Source organism: Tyto alba, unplaced genomic scaffold, assembly GCF_018691265.1.
Source record: "Tyto alba isolate M040663 unplaced genomic scaffold, T.alba_DEE_v4.0 Super-Scaffold_6, whole genome shotgun sequence".
Classification (NCBI taxonomy): domain Eukaryota; kingdom Metazoa; phylum Chordata; class Aves; order Strigiformes; family Tytonidae; genus Tyto; species Tyto alba.
Window position 1 is genome coordinate 10,804,445 of NW_024881327.1, and position 12,914 is coordinate 10,817,358.

Consider the following 12,914-nt stretch of genomic DNA (forward strand, 5'->3'; position numbering starts at 1 on the left):
TTAAAGGCATATATTTAGCATATGGTTAGATAAAACCATTTCTCCAGACACAGATTATATTGTTTAAACAAAAGGCATAAAACACCAGTCACATACTGTCCTCAAACCCTGCAAACAACGTCAGGCTGGGCTGGGGAGACCACCACTCACTGCCATTTACCAGTCCCCAGGCTTGCTGCCCTGCCCCGGCGGGTAGCGGCGACTAGGACTGAAGCAGGAAAACGCCGATCCTGCTGTGGCACGGAGGAGGATTTGCTAAGACAATCTAAGCAGTAAAAATTGTACGCTTTATTTTAGGGGAATCTCTCTGGCACCGAAGGAGGAGCTCCCACGCCCTTTCCTGGGAGAGCAAGGTGCTTCTGGCTTCCCCTTCTGGAGAGAACGGGAAGGTTTTCACAAGCAGTGTGACAAACCGCTCCCGAGGACAGATGCAAGGTGCCTTCCCCAGAGGCACCCAGGAGCCTGCCTCACGCCAGGGCACCAGCAATCTGCCCGAGCCAGACAGGATTACTCTGGCTCAGAGCTCAGGAGCGAGCCTCCTGCCAGTGGAAGCCCAGGGGAGGAAAAGAAAGTGTAGAAATGTCACTTGTTTAGACCTCAGGGCCAAAACGCTACATCTAGATGTCAGAAAACTGCTTAAAGCATTTTGGTGCTTAAAACAAAGGAGTGAATTAAAAGGATTCCTAGTGAGAACTCGATCGGAAATGGTCATCTAAGGCCTTTGCTGTAAACAAGTCTCCCATAAGAATCTTATTTTAAACCTGTGCTGACATTTACATCTCGAACCAGAATGATCTTCATTGACTAGATCCATTTGGCTTGCACCTGCTTGGATCTTTAGGCAATCATGAGACATTCTCCAGAGTTACACATATAAAATCTCCAGAGCAGCCCTTCATCGCTTCCCAATGATTTTTTCAACAGAGACTACACTCAGGGTATTGTACCCAAATGTTTGGTAAGGTTTCACCTCAAATCACCTTTTGTCCAACCCTCCCAAATGCTTCAAAAAAACCCCCAACCTTCCAAAATAAAAAAACTCCAACAGTGTCAGGGCTCCACTGAGGCAAACAGTGCTCTGCCCGTAGTGGACTTAGGCAGGGGGGTAAGTCTGGGGGCCTTCTGCCAATTTTGCCTCTCTAGTTCTGAGCACAGTTCAGTGCAAAGCTGCCATGTGCAGCTTCACAGGGCCCCATTTACGTGTTAATAGGCATGTAAGTGTTAATGGGCTTAAGGCTGTCACCCTGATTTTCAGTAAGAAACCTCTCAAAGTCTGCGTTCCCTGCAGGACACTGCCAAGCTGGTGTGATGCTGCCCTGGCGCAGCACCAGCCATGCTGGTCATCAGGGATCACCATAACTGATAGCTGTTACATTTTGACTGGTGCAAATAAAGGTGAAAAACAGAGGAAGCACTAAGAGAAAATACATAAAACGAAGCAAAATTACCCCCCACCAGACCAGTATTGCAGATTTGGTCCAGCAGTTATCTAGAAAATACCGAGAGCTTAATGATGATTAACCAGCCTCCAAATGGCAGCTTAATATCTTCAGTCTGCAACCTGTCTTTAACGAGCATGTGCCTTGAATAGTCCATTAATATAAAATCTACTGTAAAGTGCCTAATAGCCAAATCACCTTGGATGTCTAGGTCTGCAGTATTTACACCACTAACCAAACTCTGGCTGGATAATGGACAAATGACCCAAGCGCGCTGAAGCATTTCTTTCCCCTATTACACTGCAAGGATAACGAAAGCCAGACAGGGCCCAGCTCCACGCTGTGTGTCCTGCTCAAGTGCTGGACTTCCCTTCTTCTTGGGGGAAGAAGGCCCAGTACCATAGCAGTCTTCACCACCAAGAATTACTACCCCACAGCAACATGAGAAACAAACACAACAATCCTGCCATCCAAAACTGACCAAGTGTTAACTAGCAGAACTGAGTTGTTCTTACTTCCATCCTCATGTGACTCGGTTAGAAATACCCTTCGCAAGGTGGCCCTGGATAAAATAAGCACGTGAATGGGAATAGGTAAGGATCCTGTAAGGGCCCCGGCTGGTTCCACGTGCAAGTGTTAGTTTTGTGAGAGCTCATTCCTGCCACGGTGCTGTGTGCAAGCCACAGAACTTTGGAGTGAGAGAAATTACCGCAAAACAAGTTAGTGTCATTAAAAAAGAAAGGAGGAAAGCAAGTCAAAAGCAAGGTACATCAGTAACTGTGATTTTTTTTTTTTAAGCAAAATAAAATATATTATGTGCAGGAGTAGGGGGACGGAGAAGTATGGGAAAGAATGCAAAGCCAAGGAAATACTGTAGTCTTATCTACAACAAGGGAAGATTTTGATCAGAATTGGCGAGGCTTAAAGCAGCTACTGATTTTTCAGGAGGACACTGCAAAAAAATCAACACTGATGGAAAAAAAATATCAATCAATCAATCTCTTTCATTGGTATAAGGGAAAAATTGATGCAAACTGAGCAATTAGTTAGCAGCTGGAGGTCTTCACCTTTATCTCCTTGAAGAAGGAAGCTGTTTCGCCCTCGATAATTGGCTGCAGCAAAGGGCTTCTCCGCTTGCTGGAGGGGGAACCCTGTGACAGGTGTTAACAAGTATGTTACATTATGAACCCCTTTCTCCTCCACCACCTGCTCTCAGCTCATTCTCACCCACACATTCACTCTCAGTTCATCGCTGGACCATCAGGAGAAATCTATTTCTTAAAGAAGAAAAACATGCCTGGCAAACCCCCTGAACCTTGGGCTGTTTTCTCTCGGGATGTCGCTTAGCAAGGGACATTACTGCCAAACACTTCTAAGAAGGAAGCGTGGATGCTGGAATACTAGCTGGGCAGGAACTACAAAGCAAAGGCTGCAAGAAAATAATCCCCAGCCCGAGGCCCAAACACACCCCCCCCCCCCCCCACCCCCCCCCATTTCATTGGCTCTCCAGAGCCACAGTGTAAACCCAGCTAGACTCTCCAGGCTTGCCTTCCAGAAACCTGATTTCCCACTGAAGTGCCTAATGACGTAGAGATGGATTTTCAAACGTACCCTGCCTCTGCACGAGCCTCTCACTGTTCTCACTCAAGGGGCTGGGGAAAACCAGTCTTGTCTCTCCTCTGCTACCCACTGTGCAACTTCAGTTTTGTGTCTCTTGAGAGCTTTGCATGGAACTGTCCATGCACAGCTACTCGGTTTCTTTCTTCTTGATTGCCAGCACCGTTGTGACAGCACATGTTTTGGGGAGTGCTTTGCATAATCAAGGAGTAACAGCTTTTTGGTATTTTTTAAATTCAGGACCACCTCCCACTATTTGCAGAAAAAAAATCCCCAGTCCTCAGTGACTGCACTGAGTAATGCTGTGCACTCGCTTCACTGGCGGTCTACGAAAAGCCACCAAGACATGAACGCTGCTTGAAAATAGCAAAAAAAAGTAAAGGATCACACGTGACAGAGTAAACAGGGACTATGATAAAACAACTCTCTTTCTATAGCCAGGCTAGAAGTATTCTGTGTGTATTTTTTAGATTAAATAATTTTTAAGAAGTGGCCTACACAAGTTGTCTAAAATTAGAGATAGTGCGTTTGCTCCCTTGAGGGGTACACTGGATTTGCTGGCAGCAGAGCCTCCTTTCCAAAGCACCACCTTGAATGAGGGAATATCCACCACTTGCAGGATCTCTTTAATAAAAATTAAATTTAATACAAATGAATACGAAGTGTTAGGAGGCTGATGGCCCTTTCTCTCAGCCAAGGAGACCGGGTATCTCCTGTGGGACCCACACTAGTTTGTGTTCCTGACATACAATCCTGTGTAACCAAGTACCATGGAAGACCTACAGCTCAGAGTGGATTGGTAAGGAAAGGGAAATGAGGCTGTAGCCAAACACAAGATGAAGAAATAACAGCAGCAGCCCAATGGAAAGAGGGGAAACACCACCAAGCGAGATGTGCCCTACGGCTCATGGGTGGGCACTAGAGTCTGTTGACCAGCTTTGCCTGACTTCAGTACATGGTGCATCATTGATTCACTCATTTGCTTGGTCTTTGAGTGTTAAGGGAGGTTGGGACTTGGGCTTAGCGACTGTGTTGTATGCAAAAGTGTGGTGATTCCTGTTTCATCTGCTCAAAACCAAAGAAATAGACCCCAAAAGAATGCTCTACTCACAATGATAGGGATGGTGTTGGCTCTGGAGAGGATCTGCTTGACCAAGCGATACCTGTCATACAATGGTTTCATCACCTGTCGTTCATTTTTGGTAACCTGAAAAGGAAACAGAAGCAATATCCATGAAGCCTGCAGCAGATACTCCACTCTATAATGCATGTGCCTGTGATCGCTGTAACTCAAGAGGGGGCTTGAAGGGAACTTCATGAGGATGACAGGTTAGCAGCATCAGCCCCAAGACTGGTAATGCAAGTGCTTGTGCAGGTCATGACCATCTCCTGTCCCAGGTGCCAGACGAAGCAGCACCCAAGCTGTGGGGTGTCTTGTAATGGGGCCGTATGAGACAGGTGATTTAAATGACCAACTTGGGTATCATACATCCACAGCACAAAATGACCCATACAGGCAGCAGTCTGTGCTTGTAATCACGTCTGCCATTATAAAGCACAACATGAGGTTCCCCACCCTTATTCTTGTGGCTTGGACCTCAGAGGCAGTGTTTATGACCCATGAAAAGAGAAATGAGCTGCAGTGACTGGATACTGCAATATAAGGCAACTTTCCCAGGGTAGGTTAAACTACAGATTTCACAAAAGCTGACTTTCAGGCTTTGCTATTCCTCCTAATTTCCTCTTCAAACCAGCAGTTCATCTTTCTAACCCCCTAACCTTGCCCTCCACCCCTCCTCCCTGCAACCTTGCTGGGGAGAAGTTAACCCAGAGCTGAGAAGGGATCAAGGTGCCACGGCTGTGTCACACAGAGAAGACAGAACAGTGCTCTGGTGCCCACCCCAATTTCTCCTTACACTGCTCTGTCCCTAACTCCTCTCCTCCTAGATGCACGTTGTGCTCCCTCCTCAATTTGAGAGTGTTACAAACTGTGAGTGTTCATTTGTGGTTTTCTTTCAGATCCAAGCTGAGCTGAAAATCTCAGTAGTACTGACAGTGCAGAAGGGAAGACCTAACAGACAGCAGTTAGTGTGGGAAAGCAACCGTCTGTCCAGCTAAGTACTAGTTGTGAGGAAGTTGGGTTTTATTTCTTCCGTGTTTTGTTACAGCAGGGTTAGAAAACAAACAAACTCAGCAGAATCAACCTGATCATCATCTTTCTTTGTATTCAGCACTGTCTGACTTACATCCTATGACTGTCCTTCCACTAGATCTTCTGTCTAACTTTAGCTTGTAAAGCTCTTATGAGGGGAAGGTTTAACTGGTTCTGATGTCACACCTATTTTCCTCAAGGCTTTTTACTGCTGCTAATCATCAGAGCATCTGAACAGCTGCCATATAAAAATCAATATCAACAGCGTAACCCCTAGGGAGCTTTGTACAGTCTCCCTTTCTACAAAAGAAATAGGAGGAGAGGGAATACAGCTTGAGACAGGGAAGAAGTTTTAAAATGAATCGTCTCTTAATTTTGTCTGCAGTTGACTTTCACTGGTGTAAGCTTCCTGAAGCTTTCACATCCTCCCTCCAGAGCAGGAGAGAGTGTTGGGTGTACAAGGGGCAGAAGAGCTCTAAGTATTGCTGGAAGTGGGACTGGCAGGGACTCTAAGAATCTGGAGGTAGCATCTTCCTCCTTATAACCAAGCCTGTTTCCTAAGTCGGAGGCAGATGAATGGGGAGGAAGAAGGAAGACCTTTTCATTCCTTTCTGGGTTCAACGCAAACGTTCCCAAGCCGGGTAAGGGGCATACAGATGGGCAGTCCGAGTTCTAGGGCCTGCATGTCCCACACCTCCTTGAAGCACAGTCAGGCTTCAAGACCTGACAGACTCAAGGTGGCTGTTTGTTGAGTAAGCAGCTTGCATGGATTAGAGGGATGCGAGCTGGCAGCATCAAACAAGTCACTCGGCCCTCTCCATACCAAGTTTCAGGCTGATGTGTCTGCATTCAATTGCACTGGCTAGCAAGTTGCCTTCAACTTTGGACGTTTCTTTGCAATGAGTCAAGCATACAACTGGAGACACTGGGGAGCCTATATATATATTATATTATTCCTAGCTTTACTAGGTTAGCAGTTAGTAGAACAAGAGGCACAGCACTACTGTTGGCTCAGATAGCCTCTGTTACTAAAAAAAAAAGAGACTATGCTGAGGCTGAGAACCAAACCTTCAATTAACGATATTTCAAAGTCGATAAATAGCACTGTTCTGTACTAAAAAATAAACATGAACCTTGGAACGGGCAAAAAATCCTTAGGTATGTTGAAGAACGGAAAAAACAAATTACATGCTTCAGTCTCCGAGCATCAGTATGGAGGAAGAACACAGAGAATTAGTTTAGGCACTGGAAGTTAAGTGCATGGGGCCTGAGTCAGCCCTGCAGACTTACACCAGCAGACTTAACAGAAAGCAGATTCTGAAAGAAAATGTTTAGCGCATGGGCAAACTGTCTCACTAGGTAAACATAAGTAATACCAGCAAAACCTGAGTATATTTTGGGAGAACATTAAAATGCAAAAAGACTGTTGGAATAATGGAGCCTTTGACACAGCTCTGGAGCACGCTCCACATGGCAAAAGAGCAGCAGCCGATGAACAGACCATCGCTTGCATTGTTAGAGCAGCTCGAGAATTTCTGCAGAGATGGACTTTTTGGCCATCAGTTCCACCTTTGCAGGTTCATCTATCACTGGTGCAGAAAGACCCAGTTGCACAATAAATATGAGCTCCATTGTTTTTCTTGTTTAGTTAAATATCTTTAAGAAAAAAAAATACTTGGCTGAACTGTCCCCATTCTCCTCAAACTCTCAGTACTTTTCCACTGCTGCAGTGCCAGGAGCTGTGAACGGCAAAAGCTGATCAGCTGCAGCCTTCTTTGCCATGCAGTTCAGTGTTGCTAGGTATAGACTGCTTACTTAAAACCCAAACAAATTAAAAAGCTGTTGTGTAAATAAAGCCTCAGAAAGGGGAGAAACAAACAAACAGATGTTATGCTGACAAGCTAGGCTCTGGAATTGTTCTCCTTTTAAACAGATTTAAGTGAGTTCACTTCAGTGAGATGCCACCTGTTGATTTGTATCATTGTAAAAGCAGCAAAAGCAGATTTGGTCTCATGGAGAAGACAGGGAAAGTTAGGTGGATTCCCTTGTGCTGGCCTTTTTCTATTTTACACAAGAATAGAAGTGCATGCCCTTTTATACAACTGCGCTGTTTTCAGTTGCTGGTATATGCGACTGTACAATATTAGCACTTCATGAAGGCATTTAAATAAATCAATGAGACTTTTTTAAAACAATGGACAAAGTAGGAAATAATTTAGGAGCAAAAGGAAGAAGAGATTAGGAATCCCATGAAGCAGCAGAATGACAGACTTGTCAGCTGCACTAATGAAGTGTTCCTTATAAGCAGCAATTTGCTGCTCCCAAGCCACTGCTCAAGGGATTAGCACCACTGAAATTAAGTTGCTTTACCTATACAGCTGGTAGCAAAGATTATAATGTCATCAGTGGAAAGAAGAGGAGGTATTCACAGAAAGCTAACATGGTGGCCTGGAAGCCACTGTGTTTCTGCCATGGCAGGGATCAGCAGGACACAGTACTTAATTCTCTGTCTTCACAAATAATTTTCCTTTGATAAGATTGAATGTGCAGGCAATCTCAGGCCCTCCACTTCCACTGGCACATGGAAAAAACCATCTGTTTCTCAGGGGAAGAATGAAATCTCCTCTCAACTTATGCTGTGATGCTCAGGAGACTTCATGAATGATGCTTCATGAATCCTTTGGCACAAGAAGATTGTAAGAATAGCAAGGTGCAGATGCCTCCCTGCAAACAGCAAGGTGCTGGGAAAAAATACGCTGTAGCTCCTCTAAGAAGGAGCAATGTATGCACATCTGTCTTCCCAGTTAACCATCAATCCTAGCAAATTGCAAAATTCCTGATTGGATGGGGGACCACACACAACTGTTCCTGTGGAGACTGTATCCCTGGCAAAGCTGGTGAGTCTGCTGGGCCACAAACTGGATGTCTGTGGATCCTGGTGAGTGTGATGACAAAATAATGCACATTCAGCCTCATTCAAGCCTGTAGGCTTGGTCCTGCACGTATCTGCCAAGCCCAGTGCTGCGTGCAGACATCACCTTGCTGAGAACAGACTCCTCGGCAGCAGGGGTAGTGAAGGATCAGGGAGGTGGATGACAGGATGCATGTGTGGTTTGAACAGCAAGAAGTTCTAGTGACTGTGACATGAAAGGATCATTAAGGGTATTATTTACCACAGACAAAGACATATAAAGATGGACTTTGAAAAAAAATGCTGCTGTACATACCGGTCTGCCGTGAATGCTTTCGTAATACAGCAAAGCTTTTTGAAGAGCCACTTTTTCAGCTGCTATCTGATCTCTTGTCATGTCCTATGAAAAGTGGCACAGAGAGAGAGGAGGAAGAAAAAAAAAAAAAAGTCAGATTCCTGGACTCAAACAATACTGATTTGTGGCCTAACCAAAGTCATGCCATTTTGTCATTAATGCTTTGAAGACTCATCTCTTCCTTCCAGTTTTTTTTTCCCAGCTATATTGCCAAAGAGACTGTTAATGCAAGTGGCACCCTATGGACAATGCAGGCAGATTAAGACTATATAAACTTTGCATATGAAGGTATTTTGTGTACATAAGGGGGATTTATCAGTGTGCTTTGAAAAAACAATGGCATGAAATATTTAATGATGGTGGCTGTTTTTCAGTTAAGATCTGAAGAGTAAATTCTACAAGAAAACACACATTCTTCCTTTTTCTCCAAATCCGAGACAAGCTCCAGTACCTCTTGCAAAACTTGCCATCTTTGCTTTGACTGCCACAAACACACTTTACCAAGAACTGAAGTGCAGTCAGAACGTCTCCTTATGCCAATTCTGCTACGGAGTGGAAAGCTCTGGCAGACAGGCTGAGGGGACCAAGCCAAAAAAAAAGGGCAGACAGTTGGAGAAGACTCCCCTAACTCAGTTTGCCAGAGTTCCCCCACTGAACTTGCCTGACACCTAGCCTTCTCTCCCTGTCACACCACCAAATACTATCACAGGCCCTATTTAAATGCCAGGCTGTAGACTCTTGCTACTGTCAGAAAACAGCCAAACATGCACTGTGCATACCATCCTCTTCTGCAGATCTAGTAAACAGAGATGATGCTGTCTGCCCCTCTCTTACAAAGCACCGCACAATTTACATGTCAGCAGACTCAAGGACTTCACTTACAAGGCTGCCCAAACCTCAGGAACTAGAAAGACCTCCCCTGCTGATAACCCTCAGAGATTACAGCAGCTAACGGAGCTCAATATGGAACTCTGAGGAGTGGCAATAAAATGCCCTGAGAGAAGGGCATTCAGCTTTGGAGTGAACTAGAAGAAAACAGATGACCCAGTCTCCAGAATCACTGGAAGACTCAGAATTTGCCAAAATCCTTTCAACATAACAACAGAAATAGCCCAACACAGGGCAGGAAATATTGCAGTAATTCAAACACTTGGAATATACAAGGATCAGAAAAAGAACACACAGTGGCATTCAATAGAAACCAAGCTCTGGAAAAAAATATGGTGGAGGGAAAGAAACTAAAGCAAGCGAGCCAGGAGTAATGGTTGCAGACTTTGTGACAAAATGTGTAAGACCACAGGACTTTCACAAGCGACTGCACAGCCGTGAGTTACCTACTTGTACCTAAAGGCCTAAATCTGATCTCTAAGTTGTACCTTAATATCTTCAGGTCGGTTTGCCTCTGTTCGTTTTTCTTGAAGCTTCTTCTGGATAGAATCAAGGGTCGCTTCCACAGCAGGCTTGGCTGATTTATCTGACAGATCTTGCTTCTTGTCATCGTCCTTTTCGAGCTGAGAGCCAAAGCTCTTGGGGAGCGTGTTGCTCCGCTGACGCACAACAGGTCCAAGGTCTTCCTCTGGTATCTTCAGTTTTGACTCTAAACAGGGACATTTAAAGGAAGATGAGTAAGTTTTCTCTTTTAAAAAGTGACAGTGACAGGATCGCTGCCTAATATCAAATTTAAATGAGGCAGAGTCCAGCTGCCCCCCAAAGGTGCACCAGTGGTGGCTGCTCACCTTTAAGTTGCTTTCGGAATTTGGCCAAATCATTTGTCCATTTGAGCACTTCAGGGTTGGCTGCTTTGTCACTGTGGGAAGGCTGGGAGGAAAGAACAGTCATGCTGAATCTGTGGTTCAACCAACAGGAGAGACCCACTGAAACAAGCGTGTGTCACAAAAAGAGGTACAACCGAATTTGGACCCAGCATGGAGCATAGTCACTGGCTTCTGACTGCACTGGCATACCTCTGACCTTGCTTCCATTGCTCCTGCCAGCCACAACACTCTCTTATGGACATCACAAGATTGATTTTTTTTTTTTTTTAGAAAACACAAAACTTTTGATGACAAACATTAAGTTGTAGGAGTGGCTCAGAGTGACAGATGAACACTGAAATCCTCATGCCTACTGTTTCCTAAAAAATAGAAGCAGCCTAGCATGAACACTTTGAGAGGTGTTGGAATGCATGCATCCACACCAAAGCCTGCCTTACATTCAAAGACACTGAAATAACCCAAATGCTAGGCTACAGCAAGCTCTGAGCATTTCTTCCAGCCTTTTCTACTGCAGGCAGGATCCTTTCAGTACAATCATTTGTGGTTTAGATCTCTAACAAAGATGCACACACGTAAAGCTTGAGTTCCTTAAGAAGCTTTCTGTGCATCTGAAGGGTGTGTCAGGAATACTGAGAGTACAGTACACTGCTACTGCTCAGCAGCACTTGACTGTGGTTCCTTGCTCAGGAGTAAAAGCGGCTGCTCTCTCTCCTCTGCAATGCACTGGTGTCCCGGGATTACCATCATGCACATAACATGCGCAGTTGTGCCTCCCATAAACTGAACTCAAATAAATAAACAAACAGAAGTTTAACATAGCTATTCGTACACACTGAGTGTGTGCTTTTGGCACACTGTCCTAAGGAGTGATCAAAATCCTATGAGCATATCAGGTTATCTGTAGTGTTGCGCTGATAGCACATAATGCCTGGGAAGGTAATTTGCTTGATATGGATACACACTTTGTTTTTTTGGGGCAGCAGCTTTTTTTTTTTTTTTTAATTCTTTTTTTTCTTTTTTCTGATAAAAGCTTTCAAGTCCTCTGTATGTTTGACAAATCCCCCCAATGTCCCTTCCCTTTGTCGCTAATGCACACCTCTCCGTACAAATGCTTAACTCCTAGAGACTCACCCTGTATTTCCTCTCCTCTTCAAATTTGTCCTCAAATCTCCTGATCTTCTTCTTCAGTCCCTGAATCCTCCGGGTGAGTTGTGCAGGGGTAAGGTCCTCTCTGTCATCTTCGTAAGATCCCAAAGATGAACTCCGCCTCCTACGAAGAGCAGAGATTGCAGGAAGAGCTTATCCAGACAGCCACAGTACCTCTTCACGCACAAAAGGCCACTTAAACTTTGTGTAAATAAGGACAAATCCCACAGAAGTGAGAAAGCTATGTTGCTATTCTGTAATGACAGATAGCAAAAGATGCTGTAACAGCCTCTTTCAGCAACAGCAACTCCCTAGATATTAATTCACAAACCCAGAAACGATTAGTTATCAAGAACTCTTCTAGAAATATCACCTTCCCGTCAGTAGGGCCAGAAACCCAACACAGCATAGCTATCCAGCATACACAATCCAAAGAGATGTTGCTTGGTGCAACCGTGCAAACCCTTTATAGCTGGACGCAACAGTCAGCAGGGGCAAATCACAGTCCCAACCCACCTCATGAAGGAATGAGAATTGGGAGGGGAAGGAGGCACTTCTGTATCATCCAGGTACTGTTGGCTCTGTCCATAGGCATAGAAGCGAGGGGACAGCATAGGATCGCTGTCCTCATCCAGAAGCTGGCGAATTAAGCGACCGGCCTGCGGGGAAAGGCGAGCCTCGTCTGAGTCTAAGCCGTCTCGCTGCCAGGAGGAAAGAGCAGGGATGGGCTCTGGGAACAGTAAGACAAAGGCTAGTTTTATCGGGTTTGTTTCACATGTACGACAGACTCCAGGCAATTTTTGTAACGAACCCTGACTCGTTTGTCCTGGACTGCGATTCCTTGTCGTCGGGCTTTCTCTGGGTCACTACTCGCATCTGCCCAGTGTGCAAAGCAGTGCAAAGCAGTGACTGGTCACAGAGGGTACTTACTCTACGCAAACATAAATAATCTCCTAGGTGCAACAGAAAACTGCACCCAAAAATTGGTCAGTAATTACCACGGACTGACGCCAAATGAGGCTATCACCAGCCAGCACCTCTGAGGAAAATGTGCTGGACAAGAGAGAATTATTGGCACATGGCAATACAAAGGAGGCAACCAGATTACAGAAGGATTTTTTTTTTTTTTCTTCAGTGTCAGGATGTACAAATGCTGTAAATGAACTATTTGCCCTCCCGTAGCCTCCAGCACTCCAGTATGACTCTGCCACCCACTATTGGAGGTTCAAAGTCTAGGAGCAAGCATAGGTTCTTCTAGTCTGCAAGGAAAAGGTGTCTCACATGACTACCTGTTCCACAGGGTGGCTAACCTGTAAATTAACAATGACGGCAATATGGTCTGACTTTCCCCCTTTTCTCTTTCACATGCAATCCTGCTGCTTAACAACACGGTACAAAAGTGAGGAAATCTTCAGTCTCCTGGATGATCTAACCAGCTGGAAGTAAAAGAAATGTTCTATAGGGAGATGGTGGTGTGGGAGAGAAAGGGAAACCCAACTTAGCATTGCTGATTAGCACA

At 45.0% G+C, this 12,914-nt stretch overlaps 1 protein-coding gene across 7 annotated transcripts in view; it reads right to left on the reverse strand.

Moving 5' to 3' along the window:
* The window catches only part of FAM13A (family with sequence similarity 13 member A), a 139,060-nt gene that overhangs the window by 7,396 nt on the left and 118,750 nt on the right, over window positions 1–12,914 (reverse strand). For 6 of the 7 annotated variants that reach the window (XM_042807847.1, XM_042807846.1, XM_042807842.1 and 3 more), the window contains 7 exons: window positions 11,912–12,125; window positions 11,381–11,519; window positions 10,211–10,292; window positions 9,851–10,071; window positions 8,436–8,519; window positions 4,168–4,263; window positions 2,507–2,590 (listed from right to left, as the gene is read on the reverse strand). In XM_042807847.1, the coding sequence (XP_042663781.1) occupies window positions 2,507–2,590; window positions 4,168–4,263; window positions 8,436–8,519; window positions 9,851–10,071; window positions 10,211–10,292; window positions 11,381–11,519; window positions 11,912–12,125 (920 nt within the window). The remainder of the gene's footprint in view (window positions 1–2,506; window positions 2,591–4,167; window positions 4,264–8,435; window positions 8,520–9,850; window positions 10,072–10,210; window positions 10,293–11,380; window positions 11,520–11,911; window positions 12,126–12,914) is intronic. The other variant, XM_042807845.1, reaches the window with a different exon arrangement.